This window comes from Tinamus guttatus, unplaced genomic scaffold (assembly GCF_059628265.1).
Source record: "Tinamus guttatus ecotype Peru unplaced genomic scaffold, ASM5962826v1 Tinamus_guttatus_pri_ptg000327l, whole genome shotgun sequence".
Classification (NCBI taxonomy): Eukaryota; Metazoa; Chordata; class Aves; order Tinamiformes; family Tinamidae; genus Tinamus; species Tinamus guttatus.
The window spans coordinates 4531025-4556083 of NW_028288861.1; the positions used below are offsets into that span (position 1 = coordinate 4531025).

Below are 25059 nucleotides of genomic sequence, written 5' to 3' on the forward strand. Positions count from 1 at the left end.
GAAGACTTCACAAGGCTGCAGAAGAGCTATGTCTAGTGTTACTGAAGAGACAGCAGACAATTCTTGCGCTATGGGCAGAATGTAAAAGATCAATATAACCTTTAATTTCCTATCTGCATCTGGAGTAGATATTTCACTCCTTTTTGGCATAAAATGAGACTTTCTAGTCATATTTCTAGAGGACAAAAAAAAAAATCTTCTAACATTTTCATTCTTTCCTATTCATTTTTAAAAGAAATCTCAGCTTTGAAGAGCATCAGATTGACAGCAAACATGAGAAACATAGTTGGCATGTATGACTTCAACACACCGAGCAAGTTTTTGCTTTGCATTTTCATAGCATGAATAGAATTTCCAAAGCCAGCACTTCTTCCAGCTCCTCAAAAACAGGAGGATCTGCAGAACACACACCTTCACACACTGCTCGGCCAAATCTCTGCTGGTTCTGTTGTTAAGTTCAACAACTACCAAACGATTACAGAGCGCCTTGATAGCTCCATCCACTCCCACGATGCGCCGTGTGCACTCTGCCGACACATCCAGGTAGTAAGTTATGGCACGAGCTGTCACTTCTAATACATTGTCTGGAGCACTTTCATCGAGAAAAATTTTGCACAGTGCTGGTAAGAAGGTTCGTGGAGGGCATCTGCAAGAAAAACAAACAGAAACTGTAACTCATCCCTAAGTTGTTCAAGTCCCTCTACGTTAAGAGGTTTCATGTAGTTTCACATTAACATATTAATGGTTTTCATATTGTCATTAACATTTGCTAATATGCAGGTATCTCATACACACTCTGAAATTCAAATTGATACTCTAAAAACAGGCTCTATTATAAGAGGAACCCATCAGTAAAAATTATTTCTGAAGTTTTACAGACACGCAGGGAAACTCTTTGGAAACTTATTCCAGGAATTAATCTTACTTTACCACTCAGAATGTATTTCTCAGAGCTTCAAAGTTCTTAACGGTAATCAGGGAAAGCTACTTAACCATGAAATATGTTCAATGTAAAGATTAAAGACCTTGGTTTCACTGCAAAATTTCTTTCTCCAAGAGGCTCTTTTGCCTTTTGTTTTATATATTCTTACTTCCCTACTCAAACTACTTTCTTTCCTTCCTTTTTTTCACTCCAACCACACTGAGAACATATTTAATTCATTTAGCTCGCTTCTATCATATTTTCCCTTCATGTACATGCCTCTATAGCCTCCAGCTCTCCTCTTTATTTTTAGCCTTACTTTCATATGCAAGAAAAAAGGTCAAGAACATTGCTGTAACTTCCTAACAAGAAAGTTAAGCTGCAACAGTCCTTCTTCCATCCCTTTGACAAAATAGGGGATAAACCAAACTGGCTGGTCATAATAAGCCTCCTCCCCATTGGAGCAGCTCTGCTTAAGGCGGATCAAAAGTTCTCAGGCATGGAGCTGCACCTTAACCCCATTTCTTCAGCTACTTCCCAGTAATTTAGTACACTGACTGTTTATTGCCGCAGTAGAAAACTTCAGAGAAAGGTATGTGTGTCTGGGGAAAAGCTAACCAAGAAGGACATATGCTGCATCAGCAGCCAAAAACACTGGGTACCCTCAGCCCTAGATGTTACAGAAGAGCAGAACTGCAACTACAAAAGGGATATTTTAAGTTTTCCTTCAAGTAAGGCTTTGCTCTGCAAAAGGAGAGCTAACAATTCTCCTAAATCCAAAGAGACAGCAAAACCAATAGTATACTTTTTGGCCTCAAAGACAAGTTGAATATTCTTTGATTAACCATTTTTTGTAGACTAATCCAGAGGTTATTCTATTTGATATGTAAAGTGACTCAGATACAAACACATCAAATCTTCAGAGTGCAAAATGCTGATTTTCTGTCTATGCTCGAGATCTCTCTATGCTCTATGAAGTAATCAAATGATGTTGCTCAACATGCACATAGCCCAACAATCCTTACAGATATAAATAACTGCACTTTGGTAAGGTTACCCATTACATGGAATATTTCTATTAACTTAAGCCTATCATTGCTATTGTTCTAAAAAATGCTATGTAATACCGTATTTTTCTAAAGAAGAGTCTGCACAGTAATTCCACATTTTTAAGACACTACCCATTGGGGAAGTCTGAGAATTTGTATTCATTACTACGCTATCACACAGTGACATACAAAAAGCATACTTCAACATACTTGATTTAAATCAGACAGCATTACATGTTTCAGGGTTTTGGTGTTGGTCTTTTTTACTTCATTTTATGTAATAACACACACACATCACTAAAACATTGGTTTGAACAGCTGTGTTCTGCAAACATTATACTGCAAGATAAAATATACCAAGACACATCTTAAAATAAGCAGTTATTTTCTACGATCCAACAGTTTATTAAAAAAAGCATTTGAAATAAACTTTACTATACTTTTCCTCAAATCATTTCAGACTACAGCTATCCAACGTAGACTAATATTTGGGGAATCTTCTCTTGAAAGATGTAAAATCCTGCAATCTTACTAAAACCACAACTAGAAAGTGGTTAATATATCTATTTACTCATCAAAGCATAAACACAAGTTTTTGAAAAAAAATAAAAAAAATAAGAAAAGAGTCCTCAAAAAGGCCAAAACAGCCAACACAGAGAAATGATTACCCAGCAGATACAGCAAACATACAAAGTTATCAAGAGTTTATCATTTATACTGAAAACTTTGCCAATATAGAAATGCCAGTGCACTGCGTAAGCAATGCTCTTGTAAGAGCACTTCTCACCGACAAAAAACTTTTATACTGACAAAAATATCCCTGCTTTTGTACACTATATTTGGGGATAGCTTTACACTAAAATGCTAGCATAAACCAGGACAGTAAATTATCCTTAAATCATTCCCTCAAATTTTTTAAACATGCAATTTCTAAGTAGTTTGAGTTCACATAAATAGATTGCAAATTTTAACAGTTTGACTGCTGCTAAACTTCAAAGCTGAACAAATTTTCTTCAAAAGCATGTAAAGTTCATAAAATGTATTGCAGTTTTTGTGAATTTAGAATTTAAGTATAAACTTCATTTTACTCAGACATTATTAATAGTAACATGACTAAACCAAACTGGAATTTTTGTTCTAGATCAGAAGACAACTGAACATTTCTCTTTACTATCTTAGCATGCAATCTCCAGAGTTATGCTATCTTTTGCTTTACTTGGAGCCATAATATTCAAAGCAAGGGGAAGATGGTCTCTGACAAAGTACATGCTAAGCGCTACCAGTCTTGCTGAAAGTTGCAAGAGGACTTATCCTATTTTACATGTGGTTCTGTAATGAAGACACCTGCTGCAAAAATATTTGGTCTGGGCATTGGTAGCCTGTGAGGAATCAGGAGGAACAGCTGAAGAAAGAGCAAATTTGCTGCACCTCCACCAGACAAACTAGGTGGACTGCTACAGTTATAAAGAGATGGATTAGCACAGTTGTTAAACATTGCTCTTTACAGAGGCAAGAAACAAAAATATTTCAATTGAAAATAAACAATACAAGCAAATAAAGGAGATGAAGCACACTTCACTATGATGTGGTAAACTACTGCTGTATTTACTTCACGAGGAAAACGATGCTCAAGCATTCCAAGAGGCAAAGAACGGGATGCTTAAGGAGAGCCACAGACATACACGGACACACCTGCATCCTAGACAAACAAGGTGAGATTCCTTTGGCCTAACAGAGGCTTCCAAGACCATAAGAGACACTCAAATTCCTGACAACGAGGAAGCAGCATGCACCAGTTCTGCCATTCACACAGAACTAGTTATTATGAGTCTGTAATATCAATGAAGAAGGGCATACTAAAACATCCCCCATGCTCCTCCTAAAATCTTCTTAAGCAGGTGGGTAGAATCCCTTATAAAATTGTAGAGATGTCAGATTTTGAAGAACTTGAGTCACCACGCTGTAGGAAACTTCCATGTGGATAACTGCCTGTATGTTACAGACAAGCACATACACGGGTCATCATCCTCTAATCCCCAAACCTGCACTGAACTATCACACAGGCTACCTATGGCTGCTCTAAAATCTCAGGGACATGAATGTGGGTGTCTGAAAAGTGCAAGAGAAAGAACTGGAGGGAGGAGGATAACCCCCAGCACAGGGCCAGGGACAAAAGGCAGCACTGGCACAGACTCGCAGCACCTGTACAAAGTGCCGATTCCCTGTCCCCTTCGTTCTGCCACAGCACTGTAGGGGATCTCTGTGTACTGGCACTTGATCTGCAAGAAACGGGGAAAGCTTTGCCCTTATTCAGTCAATGGTGTCTGAGTCTCAAAACTGTGCAAATGAGCTTTCCTGGTAGTAACAGGGTTTTCACTCAACCTTCCCTGGAATAAAAATAACTTGTTATTAAAATGTAAGCAAAAGCAACACAGGGAAGAGAAATCCATTGCATAGCTGAAGCAAATGTAGCAACCAGGTACTCAGAGAAGATTTTTTCCTGAGGATCAGCTTCTTTTTCCATGTTCCGTCCCTGTCTTCCAGCTAGCCCGGAGTAAGCACGCTCCACCCCAGCAAGACGCGCAGGGCAAGCCAGACGCACTGGGTTACGTATGTGTCACTACGCAGCCTGGGGCTCACGATAACCTCCTGCTCGCGTCCTCAGGCAGGCTGAGGTAGATTCCCGGGGCCTAATACTGCCCCAGATATTTGCTGGAGAAGATTAGGCCCCATCAATCAACTAGAGCCTAACGCTATTCCAGTTAAGACTGTGCTCAGAGCTACCATGTACTCTGAAAAGGTGAAGCAAAACGTTTCAAGAGTATCTGTAATACACAGGTCCACCCTGCATTCACCTGCACTGAGAAAGCTGCCTACGTGTGAACAGCTTCCGTTTAAGTATTTTTTTTCATTTACTATGGAAGTGAAAGAATTTTAAAGATATCCTAAGCAGCTATATAAATACCACACTGGGAACATCTTGAAGTCCTTTCAAGAAGAATGATTAGAGACGAGGCCCAACTTCAGCGTGTTAATGACACTGTGCTGCAAGCAACGCCACTGCTCTTACTAGTTAGTACAAGTCTCTCAGTTCTGGATGGCCACACAGCCCAAGTCCTGCACTCTTGGGATAAGAGCTTTTGCTGATTATCTCGCAAGTCTTCCCTCATCCTGTCTCAAAGATCTTACTGGAAGACTGGCTGGCAAACAGAGTAAGTTCTGAAATAAGTACTCTTCAGTATCAGTGTTTACCTTTCATACACTAATCCATTAGGGTTATGGAATTGTTTAGTAGAGCAATCTCTGCTCCATAAATTGGTGTTAAGTCAGAAACTAAACCATTTCCAGAAGTGCTGATTCCATATGATTTTCCTATCTATGAAATTTTGTTACACCTTCAATATTAAAATGAGTATTTTAAACAGCAACAGCCATGATATACAACTTCTTTAACATACATTCTCCCCCATGGAAAGTTTAATTGCCCTGAAAATACTTTTAAAAAGATTAATATTGATAAATTGTCAAGAAAGGAGAGGGGAAAAAAAAATCAATATAACTATATGTCAATCTAGTATTTATAGCATTCTATCAGCATAACTCTCTATGCTGGCACACTACCTGGCTGTAGCAGCAAACTGCTGCCAGGGCCAAGTCAAACTCAAATGAAAACTCAGTGTCTCAAATGACTCAAACCAAGTGACTCAGCTGATTACACGGCACGTCACTATAAAAAGATACTGAAGAGAATAAATCAGCAATGTAAATTCATTTCTCTAATTACAATTTATGTGTACTAAAGGCCTTAGCTAAAACAGAAACTACTGTGGCATTTTAAAGACACTGTTGACTAAAACAAACGAACAAGAACAAAAAAGGAACGGCCGCACCCCCACAAAAACTCTGCGGTTCACACACTTGCATCCAGCACTAGACCGTTTTACTCAATTCCAGAGCAAGTGCTGGATTCAGGGGGACAGAGAGCCCGTCACACGACAAAAACCTTTGGCTCCCCAGTGCTGGTTCACGACACGCGAGTAGTGGCCCAACACCAAGACGAGCAGCCGGCCGGCAGCAGTGCCAGCTCTTCAGGGCAGGCGTCTGCAGGGCCCGCTAGAAGTAAGAAGGCTCGAGTGCCCATCACTGTAATTCTTTCGGAGTAACCAACTCTCATGAAAAAAATTTCTAATCGGTTACTCATTATGAAAGAGGTGACAGAATAACTGAATTTAGGTCTCATCCATGAGGACTGCACAAACTGAGTGTGTATTTATGAGCTGGTGACTACGGCATCTGTCTCCCAAATTAAAAATTTTAAATGCAGCTAATCTAAGACACTTATCTATTTATTTTAGATACTCCAAGATACGGTAATATTTACCGGTCAGAGCCAGGACTTGATCACACAGAACATCCACTCTGGATTATCATCCTAAATTGCCCTCAAATTATTGAGCAGGCACTCAGATGCATTTGGTACTTCCACAGATTCAATCTGTGCTAATCCTTTCTCCCTTCTCCAGAGCTCTTTGGAACAAGCGAAAGACACACCTTCCTGCATCAGTCTCCAGCACAACTACTACCTCTGTACACGCCGACAGCTGCCAGATGAATTAACTGTCCAAATCTTCCTTCGGGCCTGTGCTTCAGTAATCTCTGAAAACTGGACAGGGTTCCAGTTTGCAATAGCTACTCCTCCAGCCCCCCTATCCTCACAGTCTTCTACATATCTCAAGACACAATTCCAGATCCCGTCAGAGTCACTGAGCAAGTAATACTGAAGGCAGCCTTTTAAAAATCTCTCAAAATGCCAAATAACATCTGGCAGGCTTTTGTAGTTTTCATAGTAAAATATAGTATCCTTGCAGATAAAACAAATACTTTGAACAGCTTGGGCCTCTCAAAATGAATAAAAGAGGGTTAGACAAAAACAACAAACATTACAGACATTGCATACTATGTCATGCAACTTTAAAGTTTCAAAGAACATTCAGTCTGTGAAAATGATGCTTTTAAAGCAAAGGTAGTTCTAACATTTTTGTTGAGCGACTCCATGTTTCTGCACATATTTCTACAGAAGGAAATTTTAGATCTCAGACTTGGCCTCATTCTTTCTATTTTTTTTATTTTCTATTTTTTTCCCTATAAATGAAAAAAAAAAAAGTAATCAAGATTATCCATGAGAGAACTACCTGCACACCTGCACTTCCTAGGTCACTTTCAGTAACTGTCAGGAACAGATCCTATTCCTGCTCCAAAGCAAGAGCTGTACTTCTGTTTCAGTTTTCTTGCAGTATCACCTGCTTAGAATTCACTCTATAAATAAAGAGCACTGCTATATGTTTTATTCATTTTATGTGAACATTATTCATCTGCAACATATTTTCCAACATTAAATATAAAGCTTTTCCATAACATTCATAATAGTCCATTAAGTTTAAGGCATCTCCAAATCATTGTTGCAAATGTGTATTTTTACAAGTTTCCTTCACGTAATCAACAGGCAAACAAAAAAGAAAGCTATTCATCACAAAGCTCTCCATCTTCCAAAATTAATGATACATATGGTAGCCACAGCAAGTAGTATGATTTTCTATGAATGTTATGGACCAGCTTGATAGAAGAAAAAAGCCATACAAGATTCAAAACTCCTAAGAGTTTGAAAAGACACATTTTAACTTTGAAACTTCCTCAAATTTCACTCATTTCTCATTTCAGAGATTTTGCACGCTGTCTTGCATAACTTCTATAAATTGGCAAGTAGCAGGTAGTGAAAGTAGAGATTTACTGCCTAAGTAAAACTTAGTACTTTTTATACAACTGTTGTTTTATTTTTAAAACACGTAAAAGCAAACCAGACTTAGCTAACGTTTGATGACACTTAAATATATGCATGTGAATACACATTTCTCCAAAGGGCAAAATGCTCTTCCTCTCTGAAGTTTAAGAAGTTTCTGTCTTGGTGGGAAACTGTAGTGCTCTCAAACTCCAGCCTTGGCAAGGAGTTGCTGCCTCCCCACACAGCGAGTGTCCGGAGCACCATTAAGAGCTCCTCTGCCTGCCATTCTCAGCACTGGCATGACGGATAGCTGAGCTGCCTTCCAAGAGGCCTCTGCCAGGAAGGATCACGCTGCCTGTACTCAGCTACACATGCAACATGCACTAGCAGTATAAAATGAAGCAAGCGAAACAAAGCAGGCACGAAGCAGCAGCTTCTGCAGAACAGGTAAATTCAAAAGAATATAGTTAACTTTCCCATTACATGTTAAAGGGATGTGTCGAGTTCCTATTTGCATTTTTCAGGATTTTACAAAAGACAGGTCAGGCCTCAGGGTAATCCATTCTACATCTGTTCTCCTTTCCTCAGAATTATGTAAATATTTTGATGAAATTTGGTCCATCGCAGCTAGATAAATTATAAACTTGAAATTACAGTTTTTCTGCCAATGTTTTGCACCAGGTGCAGCCTTTGTTCTGCAAACAGATAATGGTTCAAGTACACATTCAATTCACTAACATTTCAAAATGAAATAAGCAATTAAAACCTACAGCATGGCTTGGGTAAGCATGCCTAAAGACTCACACCTCCCCACTGACTTCTCCTGAAAGTCCAAGTGCTCAAAAAAGAGAACTATCTAAAAGAACTGAAAAAGATTCAAATTATTTAAATACAAAATAGTATAGGCATCACACACAAGTTTTTCCTACCTTATACTATTACAAACAAATATGCAAAACACGTGGGAGCATCTATTATTTCAACATTGAAATATATTTTTGGACAACTTTAAAACTGAAGAGTTGGGGTGGGGGGGAAGACCACGAAGAGGTGACAAGATCCCTGTGCGCAAGTAGATTCATGGCAACAGTGGTACTACTGTTTAATCCAACAGGAATTAAATGAGCAGCCTCACTAACTGCTCATTATAGAATGCAGAAGTCAAACAAATTCAAAGAGGAAAGGACATGCAAATCTCAACAACAAAGTCAAAAAAGCTATATATTAAATAGCAAAACAAAGGGTGAATTCTTCTGCTCGGTATCAAAATGAGTGAGTTGGAAGGATGCCCTCTGGAAGTACTAATCAGTTACAGGTTAAGCTTCTGTCAAATGAGTTACCCGGATTAGTAATAACCAGGTAAAATAGAGGGACCTCTGACAGGACAGAGGATGTCAATTAAGATGATCTAATCTTCCTTTCTGGCCTTCATGACCACTAAGACTCTTGAAATTACTAGACAAGGCGAATTAATTACCACAATACCCATGACAATGAGGCTGTAATGCCCATTATTAACAGGAGGAATGGGGAAAGAGGTTTCCTAATTCCAAATCTTACCACGGGGCTGGGGTGGGGGGGAGAGGAAGCCTTAGAAACCAGGCATTGCTCTAAATACTATGCTGTAATTGGACATCTCCCTGATAAATACAGCACCTACCCTCTATCTTTGTACTTCCCATCTCAAAAAAATCACTCTGGAGAGTGTAGAAGATTGCACTACACTCAAGTCCACCTGCAAAGTGAATAATCCCAATGGCATTTTGTGGCTGCCACATCATTTGCCTCCTTTAGAAGTCAAGAAACCTTAATGAGAATCATATGATTCTTGCCCATTTAAAGCACACAAAATGTCATTTATTTACACACACAGCTGTATCGGACCAAACCAATTATTCACTAAGAACATGTTTCTTAGCATATTTTAAAATAATGAAAAGCGTAGTCAATTCTTGTCAGCAGCACTAATCCTAATTTACTCATGCTTGCATTCTAGCACAAAATCACAAGAGTCGCACTGAATTATTTCTGTAAACTAACAAAACGGATAAATCTGTGGAACACATGACATTTTTTAAGAATCCACCTTAACACAGCCTGTAAGTTTTATCCAAATTGCACAGATGTGTTAAGAGACATATTGCATTGACTGAATTACAATAACATTTCTAAAACAAACGCAAATTTTAAGATAGTCCTGAAAAAAACACCACTTCAGATGCCTTTCCCTATCTTACAGGGGAAAAAAGGAGTGCTTTTCTATTTGTGTCTAACTTCAGTATATCAGATTTAGATAATTATTTACTAAAAACATAGCGTACTAAGAATACTGGGTTGACCACTCATTTTGGAATTTTCTCTTCACCATAAAATACTAACTGGAAAATGCAACTTTTTGTTATGTTTTAACCAACGCACAAATGAAATCCTCATAAACCCTGGTGTCTGTTATACCCAGGCTGCTTCTGAAAAATCTTCTAGGAGGGAGCCTCCACAAGCCCTCTGGACAACCTGCTCAGTGCTCAATCACCCTCACAGTACAAAAACACTTTCACATGTTCCAGTGGAACAACCTCACCAACTCACATTGAAGTGATCACTGGTTCATCACAATTTTGTCTCATACTTGTTAGCAAATGTTAGGATATGATTAGTGCTTTTTCTCTCATAAATACATACTTTGGAAAGAAAAAGGTTCAACAGTTCAAGAGTTTAAAGAACATCCATCACTGCCAAAAGGGAATATACACTTTCCCAACTCAACTTTCCTCTATACAACAATACTACATATATTAATACATGAATTTTATCCAATACTACATGCCTTAACGTTTACTGCTGAAAGAGGTTTTACTCAAATTTTACTTAATTTGTTATACTACTGTCTTATTTATAATTTTTATTTGTAATTAAAGAAGATAAATACTTTGATAGATAAAGCAAATACTGGCACAAAACTCAGATCCTAATAGAGTTCTCATTTTCTTTCATTAAAGAATAAAGTGAAAGTCAGGTGGAGATTGACAAGCGTGTGCAGAGTTTTTTTAATATGAGATTATAAATGCTAGCCTCTAAATATTTTTGAAATTACCTTTAACAATTCAAACACTAAAAAAGCAATTGCAATAATGTTTATATAAAATATATATTTAAAATTCCTTTTAAAGGCAACTTAAAAGTGCACAGTTTAATTACAAACGGAACTTAGCATTTATAATCATGGTAAGTTTGACTCTTTTGCTCAAATTCAGTTACTTAAACTATTCTATTCACTCAAAGTTTCTGCAGTTGAAGCAAGTGGCTTTTGCTGCTGTTAAAACATCAGCCATTCTTCGTGCTAAGTGACTAACACCATGACTCACTATCACTAGAAAATGAATACAACACTGACTTTTTTTAACAGCCCATAGATGAGTAACACCAAAAATACTTCCACCAGCTGTAAGACATAAACCTGGGTAGAAGCAAAGAGACTTTAACTGTTTGGCACCATTTTCTGTCACTGGCTGCGCACTTGGCAATCTGCTCTGATCCTGCTAGAACACTGCACAAAATACAACTATTCCATACATGTTAACGTCCACTTCTTACGCTGACTTTACCAGAAACACTAGTTTCGATATCCAATCAACAGTGCATAGAAACAAATCATTAATTTTGGAATATACCATTTCCTAGAAAATACTTTTGCCAAGAAAGGAGTAGCTCTACTACCTTACTGCAATAATGAAATAAAAGTTTGTCAATCCATTTCTTCAATATACTTTGAAAAATGATTATCCGATCTTTCTTTGCAAAGTAAGAAGACTCCATATTGTCCTTTGCTCTACATAAAATACATTGCTGAAATTTAACTGGCAACAATGCTGTGCTTTCAGGGAAAAAGGCATGGCAATATTTTTCATGTCTTCATTTCATACCTTTGCCAGTCCTCACCATATGCAGCTGGTAATTGCCAGCTGCATTTCATTAAAATTATGACTTTTTTTTTTTTTTTTAGCTTAAATCATAAAAGTAAACCGAATGATCTTATGCAAAAGAGGACTAATACTTAAAAATAAAAGTCACTCTCACTGGTCTCTGAAAAAGAGTCACATTTCATTCTCCAAGAAAGCAATTTCTAAAAATTTACTATACATTTTCCAGTTGTTTAACTTAAATGATTAAAATTTTACTTTTTTTTTTTTTAAAAAAAAACTACTGCTTTTAATAACAAAGAACAAATCAAAGATCTTTAAATAACATCTGCACAGCATACAAAAAAATCAGGAATGCTCTTTTTGCTGAGCAGACAAATAATTTTTTAAAGTTTACAGATTTGTTTCACCAGAAAAAATAAAAAATACATCTGCATTATAAATCAGCCATATACCCAAGCCATTTTCAAGATGAGCTTTTGAAAAGTGCATTTGGCAACACTTCTGTCAGAGGGTAAGGATCCTACTTCTGCGAACAATCATTCCTTTCAAAACTTTCCATTACTGAAAAACAACTTTAGCATTCTAAAGTTGAATTACTTTACAATTACTTTACATGGTTGGGAGAAGTAAATGAATTGAAAAAAATAAATGGAATAGCGATGGGAAGAGGCAAGAAGGAACCCTACCATTTTAGGGTAATGAGCTATTACGTCAGTTCACCACATTCAGTGGGACCTTGAGTGCATTAAAAGTGCCAATTAAAAGCTGCATTTTCTAGCCTTAAAATCATGCAAATGGGGAAACACAGTAACATCTTCCCTATTTACATTTTACTCTCTCTCTCTCTTTTTTTTTTTTTTTTTTTTTTTTTTGAGAGAGAGAGATGCTTACAAGTAGAAGAGATCAACAATCTAACAACACTTGTAAAATTAAATACATCATAAGGCTCACAACAAAAATTAAAATGCCAAACGGTATTTTAAATATTTCTTCTTTCAGACATCGAAACTAACTTTAAAACCACAACATCGCAGTAATAAAGCATTCATTATATATACTTTCACAAAAAAAGCATTTGAACTATTTAATGTATTTTAACATCAAAGACTGTTCTAAATTGAATGCATAAAAGCCACAACTTTTTTTTTTTTTTATTTAGAAATTGACATCTCTTTCCCAATTTGCATGTACAAAAAAAAATAATAATAAAAGAAATCCTTTGGTTATGGCCAAACCTCCACTTTTTTTCAGCAGAACACAAACTGAATAAAAAAGTTCACTTAGATATGCCAGGAAAAAAAAAATCTTAAACAATTGTCAAAATATTTTCTACAGAGACAAACTAAGTCAGTAATTTAGTTTCTCCCAGACTGAAAATACAGCAATATGTCAGTATCAGGACTGCAAGGGACAGATAGGCAAGTCAAACACACCTTTTAATCCAAAATATTACCTGTAAACTCTTCAGGCCAAGGTCAGTCCATTTCAAATTTTAAAGCTCAGTATAAAACTGTGGTCAATACTATGCAACTATTACAAATTCGAATTTTAAAGATGCAGGAATTCTCAAACTCTTGTACTACCAGCAACCATGAATGGAAGCTGTTCTCTTTCTCCGGGCTACAGAAATGAAAACTGTAGCAACCAGGTCTGTTCTCAAAGACTCCTCAAACCTCACTGCCAGGAAAAAGGGTCTGTCAGAAAGGTTCTAACCACACTGTGAGACACAAAAGAAAGTGAGAATAATAAAGAAAAGAAGGAAAAGAAGGGAGATGTACAAGAGAATCAAAACAAGATCTAGGAAAAGGACATTAAACAGACACTAGACTAAGCAGTAGACATAGGAAGATGATAGAAAGTGTTCTAAAAAAAAAACCAAAACAAACAAACTACTGTATTCACAACTAGTGAGTTTTAAAAGCTCTGATCTTGTTTATACTTTTGTTAGCCCTTTTCTACACTACTCCGCACCCCTAGAGAAAAAAGTTTTAAAAATGCCCACTAATGTACAGCAAATACATCAGTAACAGAAGTTAACATCAGCATTTTCTACAGTAAGACACAGAAAAAGGAGTGAAAACACAGGCTGTGCTGTACAAGGTGCACAAACTACAATTGGGTAGGAGGGTGTCATGAACAGCAACATTATTCTAAGAAGGCAAAATATCTGTATGAACACTGGACAAGGGTTGAGGGATTTTTGTTTTGACTTACAGATATCAGAAAAAAAAAGCTACTATATCTGATGAGAGCAACATTCTGCCAGAGTATGGATGTTAATATATACGTGATCATTATGGTTTTAAAAAGTTATAAAAAGCTCTTCTGCACCATTTTAAATATATTTTCAATACTCCACAAAGAATCTAGCTGTCGATTCTGAACACATTTCTTTAAACTTAGCAATCACATTGGCAGTGCCCATTTCAGGACATAATCACTCACATGGCATAATGTTTTTAATCAGAAAAGATTATTTCACACAACATAAACAGAAACTCGTATCTGCTTTCTGTGATATGTATTAAGTTTGGTCCGTAAGAACATTTTCAAGACTGTGAAAGCTTCCAGGAATGTTACATTTTACACACAACTACTGAGAAATGAAAACAACATTCCAGAAGCGAATGGCAAAACTACTTACGTTTCAAAACAGCGATCCACGTTGTCTGACATCAGAAGCAGCATGCAGAGCTGTTCCAGTGCTATTAACTGCATGTCCCTTTCATCTCCCTGCCCCATCTGCAGCCATTCCAGCAATGTGTCTGGGTCCACATCTGCCATGGTTTTAAAAAAAAGCTGCCTCTGCTTAAATTAAAAGTACCAAAAATATCCTCTAATTGCTCAAGCCAGACTAACTTGAATACAATCAATGTCTCTCTCCAGCCAGCCTCAAGCTCTCACAGTTTTCACCTAGAAAGAAAAAAAGCAAACACATACATTTTTATGAAAATCTAGTCTAAACTTTTTTGCTTGCTCCTCCCTGAAATTTGGTCCAAAAACATGCAGTTAAGGAAACTTCTAGAAGTTTGAGAAAAAAAAAAAAAAAAGGCAAAAAAACTCCCATCATTTAACTTCATAAATGAGTAAACAGTATTTCTTTTCCTATTTCATTAGAAATAAATCTCTAGTTCCAACTGACAATTAAGCAAGTCCTCTATTATATATGGGATACCTTAACATAATAATAAACGATTTAATTAATGTTTTAATAGAAAAACTGTGCTTAGGCCACTTTTATATCTTAAAGCAAATACAATGAGAAGTAGTATTATGTCTTCCCTCCTTCCCACTCTTTTTAATAACACCTTATGATAAAGTATCTCACTATCCTAAAGATTCTTTTTAATTAAAAAGAAACACAAAACAAAAGGAATGTAAATTGAGAATTTATAGCTATAGACTCATTAGAGAATCTTTGCAGGAGTTTTATGAATTCTTCACCTTTTAAAATACCATGTAAGAAAAATAAGCCTTTTAAGACAAAAGAGAAAAAAATTAAGAGACGCTTCTGTTTGGAACTTATTTTTTTAAAAATACCTAATTGACAGCCTTTAAAAAATACAGCAAATAATTCATGTAACTCATGTACATATAAGGAAAACAACATTATTTGTTGGCCTCATGCCATAGTTGTACATGCAAGCTGAATACCAAAAAAGTCCCTTCAAAAACATTAAAGATACTTTTGACCTCTCCGCTTATTTACTTCTTTGTGTTTTACTAACATGCTCAAATTCATCTCACATGCCAAACAGTGGAGCAATCACAACTCAATTTCATTAAAAAAACCTAGAGCAAGTTTACAAACCAACCCTTCCAAATTAAACATAAAAGAGAATAATGAATATATTTAGCTTATATATATAAAAAAAAACGGTTTACGAAACCTGTAGGTGAATATGAAATGCTAGAAAGTGGCCTCACGAATTTAGGGGGCGGGGGGCACGGAAGGGGAAGCTGGATGTGGACAAAGTCTGCCGCATGGCCTGTTTACTTGCTGCCAATAAGTTAGTAGTTAAAAAATAACTTCATCAAGGGCACAAAGGAACTGACGAAGGCAACTCACAAATTTGTGTTAGGTGGAGAGGTAGACACTGAATCAGCAACACTTTTGTGTTGTGTACTGAGCTTTGCCACCCAAAGATGTGACAAACACGGTTTTATTTTTCTTTTATAACTGAGGACCATAGGGAAACTACAAATCACCCGGTTATTGCTTGCCCCCCGCCCCATATACTTTATTATTGCTGCAGAGTCTCTAGCGTACAAATTCTCATAAGTGGTTAAAAGATTACTGAATCCATTTTCACGTTTTTAAGCGATACTTATGACCCCCCTCGCCTGATCACAGGCCGTATTCTCTGTTCCGGACTAGATAAACCGAGGTCACCCGGTGCAAGTTGGGCCACTCTGCAGGTGCCGTGGGTGTTTTTACAGCAACAAAATCATTATCTTGTGGGGGCGGGGGGGGCCGTAGAAATAAGGGAACTTGGGAGCCGGTGAAGGGGGGTCGCTCCGGCCCCGACCCCTGCCCTCCCTGGGTCCCTTCATGCCGCAGGGGCTCCTGCCGGGGCGAGCGGGGCCCTCCCGGCGGAACCGGCGCAGAGAAGGGCCAGGCCCCGGCGCCGCTCCCCGCCGCGCAGCCCCGGGCCCGCGCGCACACGGGCCATGCGCGGGGCTTTGGGGCGCCCCCCGCGCGGCGGCTCCGCGGCGGCGCTGCCCGGGCCGTGGCAGGAAGGCGGCGCGGGCCCTCGCGGCCCCTTCCGCGGGGCCTGGCGCGGCGGGCCCGCCGGCGCCCCTCGCGTTGCCGGCGAGCCGCAGGCCTCGCACGGGGACCCGGCGCGGCGAGCGCGGCGAGCGCGGCGCCGCCCGCCGCCTCCCCCCGCTCCCGCGCGCTCACCTCGGCCTGGCGCAGCCCCCGGCCGGGGCCGAGCGCTCCTCAGCGGCGGCGCGAGCCCCGGAACAGGCGGCCGCGAGCGGCGTCCATGGCGCTCCGCCCGGCGCGCCCCGGCCCGGCTCCACTCGCGGCGACGAGGGGCGGGGAGGAGCCACCACCCGCTGCGCTACGTTACGTTACGTTACGTTCAGTTCAGCTACGTTACGTTGCGTTACGTTACGCTATGCTACGTGCCGCCCGCCGGCCCAGCGCGGCCGCCCCGGGGCTGCTGAGCGGGCCCTCGGGGCGTCCTGCGCTCCCGCCCCGGGGCCCTTCACCCTCAACAGCTATTTTCTTTATTTCTTAAGCGTTTCCGGGGTCCCGGCAGCAGCTTGCTGAGAGCATGGTGTGAAAGTGCTCGAGGGTTCGGCCCGCGGCCCCACAGTTCCCTGCTCAAAAACCTGTAGGAAGCCAAGGGCCGTAAATCCCCACTGCCCACCCGCAGCAGGAAACACCCTGGGGACTGTTTTCTCTGTAGGATCCCCTGCGTTTTTCTCTTCCTAAGGAATTTATTTTTACAAAGCCTATTAATGTAAGCACAGTAATAAGATCATTGCCCATCTGAATGTCACTCCTGCCCACGCTGCGGACGTCACCTGCGATGAGGCTGGAGCCACGCAGCGAAGGAGAAGGTGGCCGCAGTCGCGCTCCAGCAGAGCGGGGTAGCCGGGCGCCTCTGCACAGCCCTATCTTTGTGAAATCAGTCAAATCTCCTCTGGATACAGCAAACAATACCGCAGACAATAGCTGCCTTGTCTGCTCCGGGCGCCTGGCCCTTGTGTCTGGCTGTATTGTGTGTGTACCGTGTCTGTGCCGCCCGCCACTCGTTCTGTCCAGCCAAGATTTCCCTCTGTGCCCTGTCGGTACCTTGTTCTCCTGAGGTCAGCACGAGGTGTGTGAAGTTAAGGACGCAGCGCATTAGGGAAGCTGCGACTGCAGTCTTTAAATTTAGCAGCTTGATCTTCTTTCACTTTCACGGGGACGGAAGCTGCAGAAAAACTAGGCCAAACCTGGGGGGAGAGCTGCCTGCGCCAGAGCAACCCGTGTCAGCATCGGGTTTCCCCTTCCCTTTAGTGTGCGGATAGGGCTCAGGTAAAGCCACATGTTATGAGCTTCTTCTGAAGACCCAAAGAAATAATAGTTTTCGACTGTAAGAACATATCTTGTATGTTCTTAATATATTAAAGGAGGTGTATCAAGAATTTTCCTGTTGCCTTAGCCATGAAGCTGAACTGTGTTCTCTGTGATACATTTGAGATACTTAAGAATTAATTTGTTTGTGGTTTGTTTTCCTTATTATGAGATTCCTTCTCCCAGAACTGAATCTGAAGAAAAGAATAACATGCTAACTATATAATTTATGCTGTATATATTATATATAAACATATGTGTGTGTGTGTGTGTGTATATATATCTTATTTGCATCATACGTCTTCATAGTCTGATTGACACTTATTTTGTGTATTAAGTTCAGTTTACTTTCAGCATTTGTCAGGGAGTGTTCCCTTGAAATGCATGAAAGAAATGATATCCCTCAAGTTATGTTTCAAACTCTGCATGCAGCTCTGATAGAGACTAGCATCACCCCATCTTCAAAGATAAATATCTAATATTTAATATGAGAAAAATATTTATCAAATAAGAGTAGAGTTAGACGTTTATTAAATAAGAATTTTCTTGGTCATTTTTACATTATGTGTTTTCATATGAATTTTTATATGAGCAAAGTTCTGTTGAAAACCCAGGATTTCGTTAATGCTAAACATGTTGAAGAAAGATTTCATGTGCACTGATTTAGCCAGACCAAGATCGGAAGTAATAGTGAAGTGACAACTGTGTCGAAGTTGCTTTGAGAAGCACTTGCCCTCCACATTGTATGGAAATTGTAAGATCAACAGCAGTTTCCTATACTTGTATAATGTACAAACTATTTGCTCAGTTAGAAAATGACCTAGATTCTAATACCAGCTGACACACACTCCATGTGTGACTTGAGCCCAGTCTCTTAATCACTACATGCCTCTGTTCCCTCATTTATTTATATATATATATATATATATAAAAGTATGCATTCCGAAATATCCTGGCATTTATGAAACACTGCATTGCTTGGGAATGTTACTATGTTAAGTCCTAGGTAGTACTACGAAACACAGTTCCTCTTATGACTGCGCTTGTGAGTGACATGTGACATATGAATGACTGAGGATGCCTTTGTGAAATGGAATTTAGGTCACGAAAGGTCAAAATCGAAGGACCTGGTGGAGCGTGATATACCAATGCCCAGCATTTTGGCTGTGAATTTGCCTGAAAATTTACCTGAAGTCTTTGGCACAATCATCAGCATACTGTTATGCCATGGACATGCAAACCATGGCCGCAGAGAATTTGTGCCATGGCAGGTAGGTAAGATCAGGGGTTGCTGAGGTGCAGGTGTAGACACCTTCAGAGAGCTGTTACAGAGAGCTGCTACAAGGAGACCCATGGGCGACTTTTACACCAGCAGAAGACATTGCAGGTCTTCTCAGAAGGTTCTGATTCTGTTTGAAAGTTGTCTTTAGCTAGAATTTAGCAAACTCATCTCAGGGCAGAAAAATATATTTTTTCATTCGTAGCTGGGAGTAACTTGTGTTATTCTTCACATCACATTGAGGCTGGTATTCTATATACGGTTTTGACGAGGTGCCAGATGAATGGCAGGTATCACAGGTAAGGGTGCTGTTCCAGTAGGATAGAAAGGACTATAAACTTTAGATAGAAATACTTGGCTAGTTGTCAGAATGGTCTGAATAAACCAAATCTCTGGCCATATACCAAACTAAAGCCCACCTATTATTAAAATAAAACAAGAGGTCTCAAATTCTTCTTGATATTTAGATTTATGGAAGCTAGAAACATGTAAAATTTATGTTTTCACTAGCCTTACTGCCCAACTCTTACACACATGCCAAGCTGATGTTTCTAAAAATACCAGACTATTGCGGAGTAAGTAGATCAGTGTGACATAAACATTCTCTGAACACCTCCACAGATTTAACAGAGTAGCTTATGCTAAAGGCCAGCATTGCTCCCAGCCAAATAAAGCAGCAAGAATATATGCAGGTTATTTATTCTTTTGCTTTAGCACTTTTTTTCTCTCACACCCACACAATAACATGGTAGAAGACACTGAACATTCCTACTCTTCCAGAGACAAAATATGAGTAATTCCTTACACATTTCTTTCTCTCTATAAATGTTAAGAAAAGGTTAGTAAATGGGAATTATCTCCTTCCCCATGTTGACTATACTTCATTTTCAAAGCAAGGGGCTCGGATATCACCGAGAACAAAAACTTGCTTAATATACCCGTTTGTTCAGTGTATAGAAGCATATTACTTAAAAGGTTGTCCTCTAGAAAACTTTTTTTTTTCATAAATAAAGCTCCATTGGTGAATTGTTGAAATCATGCCACGTTCTCCTGTGCTTTTCTTAGCCGCTCGGCTGTTGCGCAAGGCCGGGAGCACCGACGCCGTGTCCGTGTCTCCCCTTTCCGAAAGGCAGCGCCAGTTTTTGCGCCGTGGGGCCGGGGGCCGCGCGGGTGCCCGGCGCTGCGGGGAGCGCGTTGCTGGCGGGGCCGTGCGCGCGAGCGACGCGGGGCTTCCGTCCGGAGCGCCCGGCAGAGCCGCTGCGGGAGCGGGGATCCTCCTCCCGGCAGTGCCTGCTGCCTGGAGGGAGCTCGTCCTCAACGGCGAGCGAGGCTTGGGCGAGCACGCGCAGGGGAACAAACTGCTCAGAAAAGTGCACGTATTCCAATATTACCTTTTTTTTTTTCCGGTATTTCTGAAGTGATTCCTGAGAAATAGGAAAGTCGTATAAATTATAGTGCTCTTTCCAAAGTAAATCCACCTACATGGAATTTTGTTTTTCAAGTATAAATTTACTTTTTTGGTGTTCCAGACTGGGCACCTGAAGAAGTGAATTAACTTTTTATCATTCAACTCCTTTTATCTCATTTCCCTTAACACCATCACGTTGCCCCACATGACACCAGTTATTATCTATTTCAGGTTACCTGTACCCTATTCACTGGTAATGTAGGCAATGGCGATAAATCTAAACCCAAGACAAGTATGGAAAGGTCAGCATTTCAGATCATAGTTTTTCTAATTGTTCCTAGAGGCGCTGACTTAAAACTTCCTGAATCAGAAAGATAACCAAGAGTTGGGATTGGTTTCTTTTAATTTTCTTCCCTTGTTGTGAGGGGAAAACTTATACCTGTATCCTGTCAAGCATTTGGTGTGTGGCTCTCAAAAGTCAGATGAAGTATTACAAATAAATTTCAAAGATCAGGGCTAACGAGAAGACTTGCAATAAAAAGTATCTTATCGTCAAATGATTATTTTATATTCTGGGGTTAAATACCTCAGCTATTTAAGAGTTTTATTTGAAAGAGAATATGTTTCATAGACTTAAAAGCTTGCTAATGCCTTCTGCTGTCCTTGAAAAGAAATTATGCCCTATTCATCACTGGGCTGAATGTCTCAACAGGCAAAAAAGAAAAAAAAATGAAAAAGAAACAGTCTCAAATGTCTAAAACCTGAATTACTAGATCAGTTGTTAACTGATTAAGAGTTGCATTCTCCATTCAGAATGGAAAAATCAACAGAATATCATGGTGCAGCAGGACAAAGCTCATTGCTAGCACTGTCCTGTAGCACTTGAGAAAAAAAATATTTAGAAATATTTTTTTGTATTATACTAATTTACCGATAAAACAGGAAAATTTGCTAGTCCTACTTATTGCTGTTTAGAAAAAAAAAGAGAAAATACAGCAGGTCAGTAATAGCTTATCTTTTGGAAAGATAATGTGTGCACTCCCCAAATTCAAGTAAATCTTGTATTACTTAGTTTATAGAAAAGGTGCCGTTCATACCACTCATTTTTTTCAGAAATGAGGAAATTGACTTTATTCAGAATCATAATAGAAAGTTTCTACAGATATTTGCATTTATATTCTTGCAAGAAAAGAGCACATGTTCCCCAAGGAATGTATTACAACTAGTAAACTGTGTACCTGATTTTCTCTTAATTAATCTCTATTTATAAATATGGATCAAATGGTGCATGCATGGTGATTTAAAGAGCATTGTAACCTTTAGACTTAATCACAGATAACCAATTCATTGTGTTGAGTGACAAAAGATAAAGAAAATAATGAAAAACACCCCCCAAGACATTCAAATAAAATACATTCCAGTTTAAAACAAAACAACAACAAAAAGTAGAATTTGAATTAGAAACTTATGTGCCTCAACTGTACTTATTTTAAGCCTAAATTGAATTATACAGCACATGTGGCAGAACAAAAGAAGTGGTTGTACTTCGATAAGGCACAAGGAGTTACCCTTGCTGACTACATTTCGAAGTGTGACCAAAGCCAACTAAAGTAAATGTTTCTGTTCTGACAACAGAGAGCTTCTCCACAGAGCTGCCCGTTTTTCTCTCATTGACCACTTAATGTGTATTATCCATATCAAGGCATTTGCATAAGCGATTAGAGTTACTGCGTAACCATAATGGAGATGATCAGTGTACTCACTTGTTAAGATGCACAAGGACCTGTTTTTGGAAAGTTTCATCATTTGTGTTCTTAACTCCTTAGGAGTTCAAAGATCCACATGATAAGTGAGTAGCACAGGATAAATGAATTATACCCATCTTTCTTCTTGTACCCTATGTGATACGTTTTGGTAACCAATTGCATTATGAGTTAGAAGTATATATATATATATATATATATATAGGCTATACATCATTCTATAATTGAAGATGGAGTTTCAATGAAGCACAAAGTCACAAAGTGTTACTCCAGCTACTGTACAGGATTTGGGTTTTCAGTTCATGTGCATTTGGGATCAGTATGTAAAACAACAAGGTTGGATGTAAAGTAGTTGCCAGTTCAAGCTCTTATGGCTAAGCTGTTAATGACAGCTTTTTTTTTTTTTTTTTTTTTTTTTTGTTATTTAGCTTAAGACACCAGCTCCATTTTGTTATGCATGTTCTGAGCTATATTTTGTACTGTTAAACATTAGCTCATTTGGGATTCTGTTATTATATAAATTTCTGTGTAAACACCAATCTCAGTGGACACAGGTACATTAAAATGCCTAAGCATCATGTGTCAGGGCCTGCATCAAAGCAAGAATGTGCTCTACCCAGTTTTCTCACACAGTGCCAAGCTTAAAATCAGGAGGTCAAATTATCTCTATAAAGAAAGGCTCTTCTACCTAAGTCAGGAAGGTCTCAACAATATGGACCAGCAACTGGAGCTGGCACTAGAACCTGTTAAAAGAGCTGAATTAAATTGAGTCTCCAGAAATGCCAAAGTTTTGTAAAAAATTCTGAGCTGCCTTGACTTTTTAAGACCAGACATCAGAGCACCTGGACCGAACCTTGACTTTCTGGTCAACAAAAAGTTGATCCACTAGAGGCTGTGTCGTGTGATTGCTCTTTTGTCACGAACAGAGCTCAAAGCTTAAAGAGCATACAGAGATGCTACTCATTTGTACCTATCCCCCTTGTGTTTCAAGGAGAAAAAAAGAGCATTCCCTTGCAGTATTGCTATGCTTGTGGAGCTTAAACCAGAGCTATTTTGATAGAGAAGTGTCACAGAATCACAGAATGGTGGAGGTTGGAAGGGACCTCTAGAGATCATCCAGTCCAACCCACCCTGCTCCAGCAGGGACATCTAGAGCACATGGCACAGGGTGGCATCCAGGCGGGTTTTGAAGATCTCCAGGGAAGGAAATTCCACAACCTCTCTGGGCAGCCTGTTCTAGGGCTCTGTCACTCTCACAGGAAAGAAGTTCTTCCTCACATGGAGGTGGAACTTCCTGTGTTTCAACTTGTACCCATGACCCTATTGTCCTATCAGTGGCCACCACCAAGAAGAGGTTGGCCCCATCCTCCCTACATCCTCTCCTCAGGTATTTGTACATGTCGATCAGATCTCCTCTCAGGCTTCTCTTCTCTAGGCTAAACAGGCCCAGCTCGCTTAGTCTTTGCTCATAAGGTAGATGTTTCAGTGTCACCTGCTTACAACGTGTTTTCCAAGTACCATGCTGCGTTTGTGACGTGAGCAATTATGGCTGTTAGAAATATTTGTCTACCTAATTTTTGCAGTAGCATTTCATGTGCAATTATGCCTGGATGTAATTACAGCTCCCTGACTACAACAATTACTCTATGTCCCAGACCCTGCTCTGACACTGATGTGAAAAGGAATAGCCTGCGGCTGCTGAATCTTATGCCTCTGGTCCCTAAATATGTGCTAGTGGAGAATCAGTGTCATTACTAGGAGTTTTTAGTATTGAAATGAGGCCCCAGCTAAGATTCGAGCCTCACTGTACACATGTGGCAAAAGACACCTCCGCCCCAGAGCTTACAGTGTAAACACAAAACCAGGACAAAGGGCACGAAGCAGATCAGAGAGTGACATAACCCTAGCTGGTAAGTTGTTTAGTAGTTTAACCCTGCAGCCCTCATTCGTGTGTCTTAATGGTCTCCCAACAGTACTGAACCTTCTTTTCCCTTGTGCAGAGAAAGCCAGAGGACAGCAGGAGCTGCTCTGCGCCGTACCCAGAGCTGGTGTAGGCAGAGCTGCACCCCCGGCCCTGAGGTGACTCACAGAGACAAGCTCTGAGGTACGGCGTACGCAGAGGCAGGAATTCCGGCCTCTGGGAATTCCAGAGATTTCTCCCCGGGGAGGAGGGGAGCACAGAGAGGAAAGAGCCTTCCCCCTTTTACACCACGTCAGAGCTTCCTTCTAGACTGGGAAACCCTTAGATAACAAATCAAAGCCAGAATGCAGTTTAGTCTCACAGGCAGGGCTGGTAGCTCTGCCTGGTAAGATTGCCCAACACTTAGGATTATTAGTAATTTTATGGCAAAGTAAAAGCACTATGTTTGGGAGAAAAAAAAATCCTATACACAAGGGTTATCTCTAGTGGATGGTCTTAGAAATCAGCCTTAAGACGGAACGTAAATTGTGCCTTCCATCACCTTATAGTTCCCCAATGCTGTACGACATTCAGGATAAAATCAGTACATGTTTGCACATGTAACCGTGGGCAGGAGTTAGCCCAGGAGCGCGTATGAAAACCAGACTTCTTCCCATGGTGTTAAACAAGAAAGATGAGACTTCTGTGTTCAGGGGCAGACACTTCACATATACTTCAGCAAGAGCTGTGCTGTAGCAACAGGATTTCCTGTTTTAAATAATAAAGATAATGAAAGACTGTAGCCCCATCTGCTTTTCCTCTTTACCTTGATTAATAGTTATGATATGAAACAAGATTCTGAGGCGGATACCCTGATATCTCCTAAAATGGTGAGGAAATGCAAGTATCTAAACATTCTTAACTTTGAAGTGATACACAGCTCTGCCTGCTCTATAAGCAGAATTCCAG

At 39.7% G+C, this 25059-nt stretch overlaps 1 protein-coding gene across 6 annotated transcripts in view; it reads right to left on the minus strand.

Moving 5' to 3' along the window:
• HECTD1 (HECT domain E3 ubiquitin protein ligase 1) overlaps positions 1 to 14592 on the minus strand; it is a 55931-nt gene extending 41339 nt beyond the window's left edge. For all 6 annotated transcript variants that reach the window (XM_010216509.2, XM_010216507.2, XM_088529224.1 and 3 more), the window contains exons 1-2: positions 14315 to 14592; positions 412 to 646 (exon numbers count right to left, since the gene is read on the minus strand). In XM_010216509.2, coding sequence (XP_010214811.2) covers positions 412 to 646; positions 14315 to 14454 — 375 coding nt within the window. In that variant the 5' untranslated portion in view covers positions 14455 to 14592. The remainder of the gene's footprint in view (positions 1 to 411; positions 647 to 14314) is intronic.
• Positions 14593 to 25059: the final 10467 nt, after the last annotated feature.